This window comes from Lissotriton vulgaris, unplaced genomic scaffold (genome assembly GCF_964263255.1).
Source record: "Lissotriton vulgaris unplaced genomic scaffold, aLisVul1.2 SCAFFOLD_482, whole genome shotgun sequence".
Lineage (NCBI taxonomy): Eukaryota > Metazoa > Chordata > Amphibia > Caudata > Salamandridae > Lissotriton > Lissotriton vulgaris.
The window spans coordinates 822,712-841,065 of record NW_028251556.1 but is presented as its reverse complement, the minus strand read 5'-3'; the positions used below and the strand labels follow the sequence as shown (position 1 = coordinate 841,065).

General features: G+C 49.1%; 1 protein-coding gene across 3 annotated transcripts in view; it reads left to right on the top strand.

Moving 5' to 3' along the window:
- LOC147662848 (E3 ubiquitin-protein ligase TRIM39-like) overlaps window positions 1-18,354 on the top strand; it is a 280,135-nt gene that overhangs the window by 48,285 nt on the left and 213,496 nt on the right. For all 3 annotated transcript variants that reach the window (XM_086950855.1, XM_086950856.1, XM_086950854.1), the window contains exon 2: window positions 9,879-9,974. In XM_086950855.1, coding sequence (XP_086806981.1) covers window positions 9,879-9,974 — 96 coding nt within the window. The remainder of the gene's footprint in view (window positions 1-9,878; window positions 9,975-18,354) is intronic.

Genomic DNA, 18,354 nt, shown 5'->3' with positions numbered 1-18,354 from the left:
ATAGTCATTGAGATGTTGCTGTAGCATCATCCTATTACTTAGCTCGTTTCTTGATACAGGTTTCCTTACACACGATGTAGCAGTGAAGATGTATATCCTCCCTAGACTACTATACCTATTTCCGGGCCTTCCGATCCCAGTGGACAGGGAACTATTCACTGACCTAAAAAAGGCGATCACTAAATTCATATGGCAGGGACAAAGAGCCAGACTCGCATACCGGGTCTTAATCATGCCCGAACAGAAGGAGGTCTAGCTCTCCCAGATTTCAGGAGTTAATACCGAGCGACACAGTTCCGGGTCATAACGGAATGGGCTCTTAGAGAGTCCGAAAAACACTGGCTCCATATGGATCGACAGATAACGGTCAGGATCATGGGGGAACCTCTTATGGTTAAAGAAGCAACCCAGGCTGGCAAACTCTTATATCGGCACCCCCACAACAGCTACTCTGCGGATGTCGGACCTACTTACTAAGTGGTTATGATGGGTTTTGAGACCCACCTGATCGTGCACTGTTCACCTGGTGCTCCGCACCTCAAACTTTCAACATGCTATTAACACACTTTATGTTATTCATTTACTTTCACTTTTATTTTTGTTATTGCATCATTTTTTAGATAACCTTCTTGGTTGTTATTTTCACTGTTCACAACAAAAGATTTTTCATTTTCTGAATTATACAAACATAGTTACATTTTCAATACTTTGGCATAACACATATATATATCCATTGAATAATCCTGTGTTTACAAATGAGCCCAATGCATTTCGGCACCTCTGCGGTGCCTTCATCAGGGGCGACTCTGAAATAAAAAACATATACATTGTATAAATATCACTTCTAAGGAAGTACATGGGGGTGTTAACTGAACTGTGTAAATGTCATACCTGTTGTCTATTGTGTAGATGTGCATGTACGAACGACCTACTTACTAAAGCATTCTCCTTGACTACCTTCCTCTCGCCCTACACCCCCATACATTTGAACCCAGACTCTTCCCCCCCGCCCCTCAGCAATGCAGAATGGGCCCTTTACGCAGTGGAGAGTGGGGGGATGCCTCATGATCTCCCACCTATACAGGAAAGGGGAACTCCTGACTTTCGCGGAATGTGTTAAAGCATTCCTTTTATCGCCCTCTGAGGGCTTCCACTACACACAACTCAAACACTCGGTGCAGCAACCCCAGGAGCGGCAGGCCGCTACCAGGGATCTGCTCCCAATTGAGAAATGTGCATAACCGGGGACATCCACCAAGGGAACGGTTTCCTTTCTTTACTCCCTCATTTGGGCACTGAGCCCTCAGGCGCCGCCGAGGCACAGGTCTTTCTGGAACTCTACTCTAACTAGACCAGTGGAGGAGAAGCAATGGAGCCGTTTATACAAGGACATAACCAAACACAACTGTTCTATGCATCTCTGAGAGGCTCATGGCAAAATAATGTATGATTGGTACTTGCACCCCCAGAAACTACATAAAATATTCCCTCACACTTCGAACAGATGCTGGCGAGTCTGCTGCTTGTTGGGTGACTTCTGACATATCTGGTGGTTCTGTCCCTCTATCAAGCCATACTGGAAAGAAATTCTCTCGCAGATAAAACTGATTTTAGGATACCCCATCCCGGAGTCCATAGAACGCACTCTCCTCGGGCTCCGAGACCAGATACTGAAAGGACAAACAGCTGGAGATTGCGCCATCATGTTGCTGTGCCTCAGCGCAGCCAAGATGGCGGTCGCTGCTGCCTGGAAAAAGGCTGATGCCCCGTCCATTACGCAGTGGCATGCTAGACTTTGGCGAGCATTAGCGCTAGAACGCCGGACTGATTTTACAGAGGGTACAAGGAAGGGATTTGACTACATCTGGTCTCCGTTGGTGGAATACCTATCAGAGGGACTACCCCTATTTGCATGCAGCCCTAGACTGTGGGCACTCCACCTATTCCACGTCTATCCAAGGAAAGAACCCCCACCCCCCCGGGGTACCTAGTATGAGAGACACCTGACCCAGGCACCCGCCCGCCAAACCGCCCCACAAAGGAAGCCACACTGGAATACACCCACCATGATACACCTGTTAATCTGTGTATATGTTTTCTTTTTTCTCTATCTCGTTTTTTCAGTTTTTCTTTTTGGGTTTCTCTTTCTGGTCTTCTCTCTATGCCCCACGTGGGGCTCACAGTTTGGACAGAACACATCAGTACACCTGAGCAGAGATCCCACAACAAGGCTGTTGAACAAAGGAAACACTATGCGATGCTGAAGGTTTAGAATGGGACGTAGAAGCACAGGCACCCATTGGGCGAGTCCTCGTTAACAAACTGTGTATACCTGGAAGCTATCTGTAACACTTGACCTGTGTGATGTACTGGATGTGTCTGCCATGTTCATTCTTGTATGGATATAAAATTCCATAAAAATATTTTGAAACCATAGTAGCAGTTTCCAGTTTAAACAGTGTGTGACCCTAGTGAACAAGATGACCAGCAGGCTAGAGCTAAGTAGAGGAAGTAATGGAGAGTATAAATCACTATTCACCAGCGAATGCATGAAAAGAGAGAGTATCATATTTGCAAAGCAAACAGGAAATCCAACAAAATAAGTAATTGGGTAAAATAGTATGATAATACATAAATGAGGGAAGCAAGAAAGGGAGAGGGGAAGGCGATGTAGCAGATTAACATACCTCCTCGTTAAGACTGGTTAGAGTCTGACTAACATTGGTGAAGGTTTGTGGGAAGTTCAGCATTACCCCTAAATGTCGGCCAAAGGGGTAATGGAAAGGCAGAAATGAACCATTATTTATCACTGGAGCATTTTAAAAGATAAAAATGTTAGAGAACAAACCCATCATTAGAATTCATGTGCTGGAGAACATCTTCATCATAAATCTAGTGATTGTTAAGAAGCCACCGCAGAATATCACAACATTAGTCTAGTCCTTAATGCAGTGCCAGCTACCTTGCCTATCAGCATAAACTGTATATCTGAGAACATGCCACTCCTCACAATCCCGTTGCTAGAAAACATGCACAGCATCATAGACCCCATGGAATCTAACCCAAGCATCATGATACCTTTAGTAACGGACCAATCATCATAACCTCTATGTAGTACATGCCAATTCTAGACATTGTCGTCCCAGTGACTATACCTGTCATTGTAAATCAGGTGCCTGATAAAATGCCCATCATTAGCATTCAGATGCCAGAAATATAAAATCATCCCAATATGGCATCTAAGCATGCCGGTTATAAAAAAAAAAACCTGTCCTGGTGAATTTCATTAGGTTTGAGGCATGTGGGCTGCTAAATTCATATCTGTGCATAGATCGCCGCCTAGTGTTGGGTCCGGATGATTGCACATTGTTGTCCTGGAAGAGTCTTCGAAGTATCACGAGATAGGTGGCTCCTCCCCTGGACTACAGTGCGCATGGGCATCGCCTCCATCCCCAGATTGTTTTTTTCCGCCATTGGGTTCGGATGTGTTTTGGTTCCCTCTGTCGGGACCGATAGTTGTTTTCGTTTCTACTTGAGACCAGAAGGTCTTTAGGCTGGGCGTCGGTATTGTTTTCGTTCGGGTTTGTCTTCCTTCTCAGCTCCGAACGCTTCCTGCCCCTCCGCGTGCTGTCGGCGCGGACGGGCCTACTCGACGCTCCAAGTTACTGAACATGGAACGGACTCCGTTCAAGAGGTGCCCGGTGTGCACCTCCAAGTATTCACACCTCGACGTGCAACCTGTGTGCAACAAGTGTTTATCACCGGACCATGATGAGGCCAGATGTATGGCCTGCTCAAAGTTCCGGTGCAAGAAGACCCTAAAGCATCGTCGGGCCGCTCGACTCCAGGCCCAGTTGTCGGCACCCCCTGCGCCCCCGCCGGACAACATCTTTGAACAATTTGAAGAAGACGAAAATGTCTTTCAGGTTTCGGACTCTAGCCCTGTGTCGGAGGGAGATGACTACGACGCGGGAGATGAGGAGTTCGATGAAGCCGGCGATGAGGTAGGGGACGACGATGGGGCCATTGCCACCGTGGGGGATAGCTCGGAGGAGGAGCACCCCCAAACTGACTCAGGGGTCAATCCCCAACATACGGCCCAGGTTGAGGGATCGCCTTCGGGCCTTACCCAAGACCTTGCTCTTAGTCCAACTGCACCGCCTCTCGGCCCGGCCACGGACATTTCTGATGCGCCACTCCCGTTCAAGAAAACGAAAGTGAAGCCATCGGGATCCACACCATCGCTTTCGAAACCGAAAGTGAAAGCTCCACTGGTGGGACAGAAGGCTCTAGAGGCGTCAACACCTAAGAAAGTCAAGATGGCCGACTTGCAGAGCCACGCCAAGATGGCCGACCCCAGGGCCTCGGGGTCGACGCCGAAGGCGAAGGCGGCCGGCGCGGCTGCGTCGGCGCCGAAGATGGTCGAGGTCGATGACCCGAAAAAGGCTCCAAAGAAGCGTCAAGGCGATTCCAAAGCTCCGGCTGCGCCAGCTCCGGCCGTCGGGGCCAAGGATGGCAAGGTGTCGGCGCCGAAGACGCTGCCCCCGGCAGACTCGACTCCCGACTCGGGGAAATCGCTCGAGACGGCCAAGCCCTCTTCAACCTTAACGAAGAAGGTCGCTGAGTCCCTGCAACGGATTCGGAAGGACGCTGAGGCTCCCGATCAGGAATCCGTGAAGCCGAAGACCGCATCGAAGCCGGCAAAGGTGCAACCGCCTATTCGCTACACCCTGCCGCCAAAGTCGACGCCGAAAGCCTTCGCTCCGAAGCAGGGGGAGGACGTGCCCTCGAAGGAGATGTCGACGTCCAAAGCGTCGTTGGTGGTGTCAAAGCTTCGGCTCCAGCCACTCGCGGATGAGGAGCGCCGAGAGGTCATCATCGACGCCAATACTGGGAAATTGTCCCTCCTCAAACGAAAAATCACCACGGAGCCGGTGCTAGAACATTTTAGGATTCCTCTTAAGAACACCAAGGACTCGGCGGGCGCTTCAGCACCTATGGAGCCTTCGTCTCCCAAACATGTGGAACGTTCTCCAACGCGTTCTAATGCGGGGGAAGGTGACGATGAAGAGGAGGTCGAGTACAACTATCCGGCGTACTCGGAACCGGAGGAGGAACATGAACCTTGGTCGGCCGGAGCCGACCCAGACGACCCGCAATCGGGTCAGGAACCGCAGCTCTTTGCGGCAAAGACCTCACCGACGGAGGACTCTGCAGCCTTCAACGCTTTGATTGAGAGGGCCGCAGCTAACCATGATGTCGAGCTCCACTCAGATCCTGTGGATGTAGACTTTTTGTTTGACACTTTCTCAGTGGCCGAGAAGTCAGTCAAGACATTACCAATGCTCAAAGGAGTGCTAAAGCACGCGCCGGAGGTCTTCAAGGAGCCCACTCGGGCGCGGGTCATCAATCCTAGAATTGATAAAAAGTATAAGGCAGCTCCCTCGGATCCAACATACATCAAGGGACACTTGCCACTGGACTCTTTGGTTGTATCCAATGCTCGGAAGAGGGCGAATTCACAGACAACTGGTGACGCTCCTCCCCCAGACAAAGAGTCGAAAATATTCGAGGCCTCAGGAAAAAGGATTGCTGCGCAGGCAGCTAACATCTGGCGTATTTCAAACATGGAGGCCCTACTTGCACGCTACGATAGGGCTCACTATGACACCCTAGAAACACTGTTGCAGCACTTACCTGACCAGTACAAGGGGGCTGCGGAGATGTTAATTCAGGAGGGCAAGCTAATCACTAACGCTTCCATCAAATGTGCACTAGATGTGGCTGACACTGCCTCCAGGGCGATCAACACTAGTGTGTTGCTGAGGAGACATGCATGGCTTCGAATATCAGGCTTTAAGCCAGATATACAAACAACCATACTCAACCAAACAGTCAATCCTGACCACCTATTTGGCCCCGAGGTGGATGCGACACTGGAGAAAATGAAAAAAGACACAGACACTGCTAAGTCTATGGGGGCTCTCCAATCTCAGCAGTTTCGGGGTGGTTCCTTTCGCCGCTCCACTTCCAGGGGCACCTCCAGGGGTCAAGCATCGCAATCCACACAGTACTATAAGGGCAATACCCAGACCTCGTACACCAACAATGGTAGAGGTGGCTACAGAGGCAACAACGTCAAGGGCAGGGGACGTGGAAACAATAGCTCCAGGTCCACCACCGCCAACAAGCAGTGACGTCTTGTCACTGCCCCCCGACCACACAACACCGGTCGGGGGGAGACTCCAGCAGTTCCTGCCTGCGTGGAAATCCATCACCACGGACAGGTGGGTGAGATCTCTTATCCAGTACGGTTACTGTCTGGAACTTACTTCCACTCCACCAAACATACCTCCAAGAAGCCGTCCTATGTCCGGCGAGCACTTGCACTTGTTGCAGCAGGAGGTCACAGTCATGCTGCAAAAAGGGGCAATAGAGCTCGTCCACTGCAAGAAAGGGGAACAGGGGTTTACTCCCTGTATTTTCTTATCCCCAAAAAGGACGGATCCCTCAGGCCCATCCTGGACCTCAGGCCCCTCAACTGGTATATTCTCTCGGAGCACTTCCATATGCTCACGTTGCAGCAGGTACTCCCTCTGCTTCAGCAGGGGGACTTCCTAGCCACACTGGACCTAAAGGATGCATACTTTCATATCCCCCTGCATCCTTCCCACAGGAAGTATCTCAGATTCACAATCCAAGACCAGCACTACCAGTTCAGGGTTCTGCCGTTCGGGGTCACCACAGCGCCAAGAGTCTTTACGAAGTGCCTGGCGACTGTGGCGGCGCATCTGTGACGCCAAAACGTCCACGTCTATCCTTATCTGGACGACTGGCTCATTCAGGCAAAAACGGAACAGCAGTGCGAGGACCACGTGTCACGCACTATTCATCTCCTGCACGATCTGGGATTCTCGCGGAACTATCCAAAATCCCATCTCCAGCCCGCCCATGTACGGCAGTATCTGGGCGCGACAATAAACACGCTGGCAGCCACTGCGCAGCCAAATTCAGTGAGAATCGCCAGCATCCAAACGCTGATCCAACGATTCACACCTCAGCACTCGCTTCCGGCGAGGGTGTTCATGCAGTTGATAGGCATGATGGCCTCCTGCATCTCCATCGTCCCGCATGCGAGACTACATATGCGTCCGCTTCAGGAGTGCTTGGCACGTCAGTGGACTCAGGCTCATGGGCAACTGACAGACCTAGTGTTGGTGAGCGGTCGGGCGTACAACTCTCTGCATTGGTGGAATCCACAAAACCTTTGCAAGGGCCGACCGTTCCAGGAGCCTGTGCCACAGATTATCCTGACAGCGGACGCTTCTCTCCAGGGATGGGGAGCGCATGTACTCCGTTACACGGTGCAGGGACTATGGACACTACAGCAAAGAAAGATGCACATCAACGTTCTGGAGCTGATGGCAATCTTCATGGCCTTAAAGGCATTCAAAGTACATCTGTGCAACAAGGTCGTGTTGATCCGGACGGACAACATGACGGCCATGTACTACATTCAGAAGCAGGGAGGAACACACTCTCCGCAGCTGTCTCATCTGGCTCAGAGCATGTGGAAGTGGGCCATTCAGAGGAACATCTTCCTCATGGCGGAGCATCTCCCGGGCAAAGACAACCAGATGGCGGACCTGCTCAGCAGGCACAGCCACCAGATGCACGAGTGGGAGATACATCCATCGGTACTCCAACCGTACTTCCAAAGGTGGGGTCATCCAGAGATAGACCTGTTCGCCACAAAGGAGAACGCAAAATGCCAAAGCTTCGCCGCCAGGTTCCCACACCCGCAATCGCAGGGCAATGCGATGTGGATGAACTGGTCAGGCAGATTTGCGTACGCTTTTCCCCCAGCACCTCTGATACCGCTGGTGGCACGCAAACTCAGGCAGCACTCGATGACTCTCATCCTGGTTGCTCCAACGTGGGCTCGCCAACCATGGTACACCACGTTTCTGGAACTCTCCGTGGTACCGCATCAAAGGCTTCATCTCACACCCAGCCTTCTGACGCAGAGCCATGGCGACATTCAGCACCCAGATCCGCAACAGCTCAACCTGGCGATCTGGCTCCTGAAGTCCTAGAGTTTGGCTACCTCAATCTTCCCCCCGATTGTATGGACATCATTCGGGAGGCAAGGAAGCCCACTACTCGAGCTTGTTACGCGGCCAAGTGGAAGCGTTTTGTCATGTACTGTGTAAACCACGATATTGACCCACTGGACGCTTCCATTCAGAACATTATTTGCTACCTGTTCCACCTGTACCAATGCAATTTGGCGTACTCATCCATCCGCATTCATTTGTCTGCGATGGCAGCATACCTTCAGAATAGGCAACACCTATCCCTTTTTAAGGTCCCTGCTATCAAGGCTTTTCTGGAAGGACTCAAAAGGGTCATTCCACCGCGGACACCACCAGCTCCAGAATGGAACCTCAATGTGGTTCTTACAAGGCTGATGGGTCCTCCCTTTGAGCCACTGCACTCTTGTGAGCTTCAGTTTCTGACTTGGAAGGTTGCTTTCTTAGTAGCAATTACATCGCTACGGAGGGTTAGCGAGTTGCAGGCGCTCACCATCCAGGAACCTTTCTTCCAAGTACACGCTAACAGGGTGGTGCTCCGCACTAACCCTAAATTCTTACCCAAGGTTGTATCTCAATTCCACATGAACCAAACAATTGAGTTACCAGTGTTTTTTCAAAACCCAGAATCACTGGCGGAGCGGATGCTCCACACCCTTGATGTTAAAAGAGCCTTGATGTACTACGTTGACAGGACTAAAGATTTTCGTAAGACCAAGCAACTCTTTGTTGCTTTTGCCTCACACCACAAGGGAAATGCTATCTCCAAAGCTGGGATCGCTAGGTGGATAGTGAAATGCATTCAGATCTGTTACGCTAAAGCTAAACGCACTCTCACAATTCCACCGAGAGCCCACTCCACCAGAAAGATGGGGGCCTCTATGGCTTTCCTAGGTAACATTCCCTTAGAAGATATTTGTAGGGCAGCCACATGGTCTACCACACATACTTTCACTAAACATTACTGTGTAGATGTGCACTCTAAACAGCAGGCAGCTGTTGGCCAGGCTGTTCTCAAAACGCTTTTTCAAACTGCTGCAGCTGGCACGGGCGGCCGCCGCTAATGGAGGGACTGCTATATATTCTATGCACAGATATGAGTTCAGCAGCCCACATGCCTCGAACTGCAAATGCTACTTACCAGTATGCATCTGTTCTTGGCATGTAGGGCTGCTGACATTCATATCGCCCGCCCTCCTCCCCGGCGCCTGTAGCAGCTGCAGTATTTCTTTACACATTTTTATGCTCTTAGCATAGGGCATCACTCACATATTTCACTCCATCTCTGCCAATGGCTAAAAACAATCTGGGGATGGAGGCGATGCCCATGCGCACTGTAGTCCAGGGGAGGAGCCACCTATCTCGTGATACTTCGAAGACTCTTCCAGGACAACAATGTGCAATCATCCGGACCCAACACTAGGCGGCGATCTATGCACAGATATGAATGTCAGCAGCCCTACATGCCAAGAACAGATGCATACTGGTAAGTAGCATTTGCATTACTTGCCAAGAAGAACATGCCATGAGAAGTGTTTGTACAGAGACTATGGCTTACAGAATTACTGCCCAGATAAAATTGTTGCAAGATTTACTGCCCAGATAACATGCCATAGGAGTTACTGCCCTTCTAGTGTTCCCCCTCTGTTATGTTGCTTCTTCATGTACCTTTGGCAGTAATGGACAATTTTATTAAAAGACCAATATAAAGTATGTATCTCAACCGCTGAAGGACTGTTGCACAATATGTTTATGGTTTTCAGTGTTTGGACTTTCTTCTTTTAGGAGAAGTTTCAGAGTTATCTAGACTGTTTCAAGAAAGAGCTGGAGGACATGATCGAACTGCATAGCAAGGAAGAGACGAAAGTGTCAGAACTGGAGGTAAGAGAACAGTACCTGATATACCAGTAGTGTGGAGTGAGGACTCCAAATATTGTCTCACTTTACAAGTTTCCAGCAAGACCACAGAACTTGTATCACGAATTGACCATACCTAGGTTAGGGCTTTCCTGACTGTGCTTTGAACCTATCACCTGCAGCGCCACGAATATAAAGACATAAAGTCACTTTATGACCCCAGGGTTTTCCAGAGTTTTTGTTCCTATGTTGCGTGAAGGTGATCAACTGTATCCCTGTTTTGTGCTTTGATGTCCTCAGGGGAGGTCCAAGGGTGATGGTAACAAGGAAATTATTGAAGTGCATCACTACATGTTAAGGCAGGGGCCTTTATCCTTTTCTATAATGAGAGCTACTTCTGGTCAGTGAAAATAGTCCAGAGCTGCTAATGGCTTTGACCATTGTTGCATTAGTGACCACATCAAATGGAATCACTATAGTGGCAACCCCTTGTAGGAATGCTAGTAGTGATCAAATGTCATACCGAAATATCATATCCAGAATATTGACTAATACAATAGCATGAAATTCTGTAGGTATAGATGTACTTTTCTTTATTCTACACATATCTGCAAAATACATAGATGTGGAGTTTAGGATGTAAACAAAATTATACTTGCCTATTATTAATTACCATTCATAAAGTGGCTATACCCTCGGACTTTCTTACTGTGCTGGGCTGCACTGAAGGGAGCTACTTACCTCCTGAGCTATGCATTTCTGACCCACTGTTTTAATGAATCTTAACAGGGTGTCTCGTCCAGTTTCCAGTTCCCCCTAGTATTTTGTGGATTTTCCTGCTTGTGTAATTTGGCCATGGGCTCTGGGGGAGTCTGCATTCCTCCAGCTTCCACTGCAACTACCCTTCATTACTGTTAGTAACCTCCAAGAGATCCAAAGTTTGTCTTTGATGTTGAGCAGAGCTGGGATTTTAAAAGATGGGTTTTATCCTCATTTGGTGTAAATCCACTCACGGTGCTAGTAAAGGCAGGTGCCAGTCATAAATCCCAGATTCAGTAGTTACCTTCTTTTCTTTTTCAAAAGGTAAGCAGTCAAGGCATATTTCCACGTTTGGTATAAAAAATCAGAATAGGACTGGGAGCTAATGAAGGTCCAGTGCCCGTGCTCCCAATAGCAATCAATTCAAGACCGGTGTGGTCACTGTTCCTATAGGAAAGGTGCGGACAAACAAAGGGGTGCGGGGGGCTAGAGGGGGATGAGGAAGACTATTTCTTGTTTCTTTTTTCTTGTTGCCCTCACACATCCCTGGGGATGTCATGCTTCATCATCGGCCGGTGTTCCCAGTTGGGATGGCGCTGCAATGCCCTACGGGTCCCCCAAAGGGTGACTTTGGCGGAGATCTTTTTAATTAGGTTGCCTTCAGATGAGTGCGAGGATGTCCAAAGTGGGGTGATGAGTGAAATATGGTGGTGGTGAATTAAAACTGGCTAGGCGATGTCAAACACATCTTTATTCTGTAGACTCCCTTGTCTGGTTAAAAAAAAAGATTGTGAGTACTACTTCAAGGGTCAATGATCGGCCCAAGTAACTAGTGTGATTCACTGTGGGTCAACATGTTTTGCGCCTCTCTTGTCTATGCAAGATCTGCAACTCTTCTTCAGGACTAAAGGAAATGGTGAAATAGTTTACCCGGTAAACTATTTATCCCCTTTATACCAACATGCTCGGTTCTCCCTACATGGGTGGTACCCGTGTGGTCTGTGTATAGAGATCGTCGCACCATGAAGGTGGGCAACCAAGCCTTTTGGTATAGGCAGGGGACATTCACTCTATGCGGGCTGTCTGCAGTGCTGCTTATCCAGTGCACCAACCCTGTCCCTCTGCTCTCCCGGGTTCTTATAGGAACAGTGACCTCCCCGGTCTTGAAATGATCATATTTGTACATCCACAATCAAAAAGATAGGGAGGAGGAATTAATGTCCATTTATTTCCCCAGGTAGGTATAAGGGCCTCATCCAGAGGCTCCTCTGGTCTAGATTGCAGTGTCCAGAGATGAAGAAAGTGCCCCCAATAAAAAATAGGGTGAGTGCAAAAAAGAAAAGAAAAGGATAAAATAAGATCTACAACCCAATTTTTTTTTAATGGATTGGTGAAGATCTGTTGAGTAAAAGTGAATGGGTACTTGTACTAGATTGAGTAACTGGATCTAGAAGTGTGGATTTCCAAAATGTGTCGACATGTTTCAGCCCCCTTTGGCTCAACGGAGTCTGTGGGGCTTTCGTCAGGACAAATAGACAAACAGAACATAGAATGATTACTCACACAATTCGTGTAGTGATATTGGGTTGATTAGTAGAGGGTATTCATAGACCACTCAATTCCTTTTAACCTGAAAAAGAAATAAGCATAGACATATCCGCGGGTTTGATGACTATATCTTCATTGGACTCCAGAGTTTTTAATGCTTGACGTTCTTTATTACTCAGATTTTGGAAAGGATGTTTCTTTTTTGCTGTTATTCCATCTACGCCCTTAAGTAGAGCTTGCTCAAAGGTATGGATTTCAGGTGGAATACTTCCTGCTGGCGGGTTGAAGGTAGATTTTCTTTTTAGATTTGTGTCTCCTTCAGGTGGTAAGGATAATTTATCCGAAAAAAATGCTTTGAGTTTCAAAGTGCGGCAGAATTCTGCTAGTTCACATTTGAGTCTGAAGTTATCGACTGGCGGTGTGGGGACAAATCCTAGTCCTTTTTCGAGGACTTTCTTCTGGTCTTCAGTTAACTCTATGTTAGCAAGGTTGACTATTAACAAGTGTTTGTCTTGCTCATGCTTGGTTGGGCAGATGACATGCTCCTTGTTTGCACGTTTCTCTGTTGGTCCTGCCAGGCTAAGGTTTTTTTTTTCCCTCTGGGTTGATTTCGGCCCCTGCCTAAAAAAGTCGGTTGTTGTTGTGGTTGGGTTTGTTGTCCTAGCTGTTGTTCATTTCCAAGTTGTGGCATTTGTTGCATGCCGTAATTTTAAGGTGTCATCCCTCCGCCATATGGTGGCATATATGGTTGGAAATGGGGCATATTCATGTTAGGGTAAAACGGTCTTTGCCATCTGTTACCCCTTCTGGATCTTTGGAATCAATTGTTGTTTCCCCCTCTTCTGGGGGTATAGTCTTCCGAGCTGCTAACTGAGGTGTTGGAATAGGTTCTCCCCAAGGATTCAGTATCTGAGCCTTGATCATTAGAGTTATAGTCTTCTCTTGTATAGGGATGCATCTTTTCCTGACTAAATTTTTTGAGGTCTTTTCCAAGTTTCTGTAACTTGCTTTGCATAATGAATTCTTTAGTCTCTTCCATTTCTTTAGTCAGTTCTTCCAATTTCTTTTCGTCAGATACGGTCGCTCCCACGCTCCCTGGCTCCTGACGGTATCGTTACCTTACCTCAAACCTTCTGTGTTCCTGCGCATCTACATTAGCGCTTGCAATTTGTGTTTGTTGTCCTGCATTAGCGCTTGTGATTTGGGATTGGTGATTTGTTTTTCTGCCTTAGCGCTTGTAATTGTGATCCTGTTTCAGCGCTAGTGCTTCACTTGCCAGTCCGCTCAGTTCGTGGCACGTTTCACGTAGTCTGCAGCGCAACATTAATCAGGCAATTTAACTAGCGCGACGGAAACGGAGCTGCGCTCTACCTGTCTACTTTAATCTCAATCTGCATGTTTAAAGCGCCAGTGACCTTTTTCTGTGCCCCAGCCTCACTCGACTTGTCCCTACCTCCATTTTGTTTGTTGTTGTTGCCCTGAGCCCTACCTCCTCGCACCTCTCCCGCCTCCCTGCTGCCCCTCCCACCCACTGACCCTTACTGTAGACCCCGTAGGATTTTCAGCTGTGACCGCCCTGACTTCGTCAGATACGGTCGCTCCCACGCTCCCTGGCTCCTGACGGTATCGTTACCTTACCTCAAACCTTCTGTGTTCCTGCGCATCTACATTAGCGCTTGCAATTTGTGTTTGTTGTCCTGCATTAGCGCTAGTGATTTGGGATTGGTGATTTGTTTTTCTGCCTTAGCGCTTGTAATTGTGATCCTGTTTCAGCGCTAGTGCTTCACTTGCCAGTCCGCTCAGTTCGTGGCACGTTTCAGGTAGTCTGCAGCGCAACATTAATCAGGCAATTTAACTAGCGCGACGGAAACGGAGCTGCGCTCTACCTGTCTACTTCAATCTCAATCTGCATGTTTAAAGCGCCAGTGACCTTTTTCTGTGCCCCAGCCTCACTCGACTTGTCCCTACCTCCATTTTGTTTGTTGTTGTTGCCCTGAGCCCTTCCTCCTCGCACCGCTCCCGCCTCCCTGCTGCCCCTCCCACGGCCCTCCCCCCCCTCGAAGTGTATTAATGACAGTTGCTCCCGCGCGCAGCATTCACGCGCAGCGACCGCGCCCCATTCGCGCCGAAGGTGCTCCAAAGGTAAGCCCGTCTACGCCCGTCCGCGCCTGGACCGCGCCCAGCGCCAGAGCCCCTGGTCCTCGTAATGTCCACCCCTCCCGCATTACTTACGACGCCTCCACCCTTCTAGCCCTTAACCCCGGCCGTTCCCCCAACTGCGTCCAAGCCGCTCCTGGACACACCCATGGACCCTTTTCCTGCAACTCATGCAAATTCGACGGCACCAAGAACAACTCCTCATCTACGAACACACAACAGATATCCGACCCCAACCACCTACAATGCATCCTGCTCAACACCCGCTCGGTCCACAGGCACGCCATTGACCTCTGGAATCTACTAGACACCATCTCGCCGGACGTCGCCTTCCTAACAGAAACATGGATGAACGCCTCTTCAGCCCCAGACATCACCATTGCCATCCCGGAAGGCTATAAGATCACTTGCAAGGACCGTACCGGCCACACAGGAGGAGGCATCGCTATCGTCCATAAGAAATCTATCCGCATCTCAACCAGCTCAGACGTCAATCTCGCCAACTCTGAACACCTTCACTTCCAGATCCACATCTACCCCAAGACCACACTTAGAGGCACCCTCCTTTACTGGCCACCAGGACCCCGCGCACAATTTAGTGAAGACATCACGGACTTCATCACTCCACACGCGCTCCCCTCCAAGGATTAAATCCTTTTGGGAGACCTCAACTTTCACCTTGGAAAGATTAACGACCACAACACCACCACCCTTCTGGACAACCTCGCCAACCTCGGACTTAAACAACTTGTCACTACTCCCACCCACATCGCAGGTCACACACTCGACCCTATCTTCACCTCCAGCAAACATGTCTCCTTCAGCCACACCACAGCTCTCCTTTGGACTGACCACAGCTGCGTTCACTTTACCTACAACAAGCCCACATCCAACAACCACCCCCAACCCACTCTGCAAAGAAACTGGAACAAAGTCACCATCGACCAGATCTCCTCATCGCTTCGTCTAAACCCCCCAGCCCACTCCCCAAACCCAGACCAAGCAGCCACCAACCTCATTCAATGGTTATCCAACAGCGCCGACATCCTAGCACCATTGAAAAAATGACAAATAAAACTAGGCAGCAAGAGGACCTCCTGGTTCAACGAGGATCTTAAGAAATCCAAGAAACTCGGTCGATCCCTTGAGAAGGCCTGGAAAAAAGACCCAACCACCAACACCAAGGATGCCTTCAAAAACGCCACCCGATTACACCACCAACTGATCCGGAAGGCCAAGAAAGCCGCCTTCAAAGACCGACTAGATAACAACGCCAACAACAGCAAGGAATTATTCAACATCGTCAAGGAATTTACCAACCCCATGGCTAACTCCAACGACATCACCCCCTCCCAAGCCCTCTGCGACTCCCTAGCCTCATTCTTCCACAACAAAATCGCAGATATCCACAACAGCTTCGACAACCAACCCGAAGACCAACCCACCCAACCCCCTGCAGGACCCCCACCTCCCTTGAACACCGTCAACGACTGGAACCCAATCTCCACTGAGGACACCATCCGCTTGATGAACTCCATCCACTCAGGATCCCCAACTGACCCATGCCCTCACCACATCTTCAACAAAGCAGACTCCATCATAGCACCACACCTTCGAGATGTCATCAACTGCTCACTCAACTCCGCCACCTTCCCAGAAAGCTGGAAACATGCCGAACTCAGCGCCCTCCTGAAGAAACCCACAGCTGACCCCACCGAACTCAAAAACTACCGCCCCATCTCGCTCCTTCCATTCCCGGCCAAAGTCATCGAGAAAGCGGTCAACAACCAGCTCGCCGCCTTCCTTGAAACAAACAAATCCCTCGACTCCTCACAATCCGGCTTCCGAGCCAAACACAGCACTGAAACCGCCCTCATCGCAGCAACAGATGACATTCGAACTCTCCTGGACAATGGAGACACAGTCGCCCTCATCCTCCTTGACCTCTCCGCAGCCTTCGACACAGTCTGCCATAGCACCCTTCTACAGCGACTCAAAAACATCGGAATACAAGGAAAAGCATTGGAATGGATCACCTCGTTCCTCACCGGAAGAACCCAGAGAGTCCGCCTCCCACCATTCATCTCAGAGGCCACTAAAGTCATCTGCGGCGTACCCCAAGGATCCTCACTCAGTCCCACCCTCTTCAACGTATACATGAGCCCCCTCGCGGCCATCGCACGCCAACACAACCTCAACATCATCTCCTACACGGATGACACTCAACTGATCCTTTCACTCACCAACGACCCTAGCACCGCAAAAACTAACCTACACGAAGGAATGAAAGAAGTAGCCGAATGGATGAAACACAGCCGTCTGAAACTGAACTCAGATAAAACAGAAGTCCTTATCTTAGGCACCTCCCCCTCTGCCTGGGACGACTCTTGGTGGCCAGAAGCCCTTGGAAAAGCACCCATCCCGACGGACCACGCACGGAACCTGGGCGTCATCCTGGATTCCTCACTTTCAATGAATAGACAAGTCAACGCTGTCTCTTCATCCTGCTTCAACATTCTTCGCATGCTCATAAAAACATTTCGTTGGATCCCCACCGAAACTAGGAAAACGGTCACCCACGCTCTGGTCACGAGCCGACTGGAATACGGAAACACCCTATACGCCGGTACTACCGCTAAACTCCAGAAAAAACTCCAACGAATCCAGAACGCTTCAGCCAGGCTCATATTAGACATCCCACGCAAAGAACACATCTCTGGTCACCTGAAAAACCTCCACTGGCTCCCCGTCAATAAGAGGATCACTTTCCGGCTCCTAACCCACGCACACAAAGCACTCTACGAAATCGGACCAGAATGCCTCAACACTCGACTGTCCTTCTACACCCCCTCTCGCCAGCTACGATCATCCAACCAAGCCCTGGCCACTGTACCTCGCATCAACAAAACCACCATGGGAGGTAGATCCTTTTCCTACCTGGCAGCTAAAACCTGGAACTCACTTCCCACTCACCTTTGCCTTACTCAGAACCACCTAGCATTCAGAAAGCAACTTAAAACGTGGATATTTGACCAGTAATTCCCCACCCCTCTTCAAGCGCCTTGAGACCCTCTGGGTATGTAGCGCGCTATATAAATTTTCTGACTTGACTTGACTTGACAGTGGATTGATGCCCTTTTTAGGTTCATTTTCTAAAGCTTGGATTTCTATTAACAATGCTTCTGATAGTCTTTTTGCTGTTTTGATAATGAGCACAAGATAGTCCAGGGTGCATTTCCATGAGATGGAAGACCAGTCTTTGCGAAAAGCCAAGTCATGTAGGAAAATACGTGGGGCATTATTGACCCAAAGACCTCTTGGTGCTGTTTTGTGTCGGAGGTATTCGGTCATGATAATGCCGTGAATAGCTGTACGAATTTGTTCTCTCTTTTTTTCGGAGAGCGAGTCCCAATTGTCTGTTTGTGCCAGTGCTTCAGTAAGTTCCGAATTTTGAAGAAGAGATTGCCCTGCTAGTATTTCATCAATGTCACTTTCGCCAAAGCTTAATCCAACATTGCCTTCCATGGTTACACTCCACAGGTGCTTGGTGTTGACAATGCGTGACTTAATGTCAAGGAGAGGCTCCCGCAGCTGTCCGCTGCTTAGTATATACACAATCAAAAAGATAGGGAGGAGGAATTAATGTCCATTTATTTCCCCAGGTAGGTATAAGGGTAATCAAGTGGAGGAAATGGACACTTGTAACAATTCTAAACCATTGGTTAGAAATACTATGGTATCCTCAAAAAACTCAATGTGTGCTGGTAATGCGGTATATTTCTTTCATCCGCCCCTACATTGTAGTTTTGGCAGTTATCATCGGATACCATAGAGAGTGATGGGTGCCTGCCTCATCCAGAGGCTCCTCTGGTCTAGATTGCAGTGTCCAGAGATGAAGAAAGTGCCCACAATAAAAAATAGGGTGAGTGCAAAAAAGAAA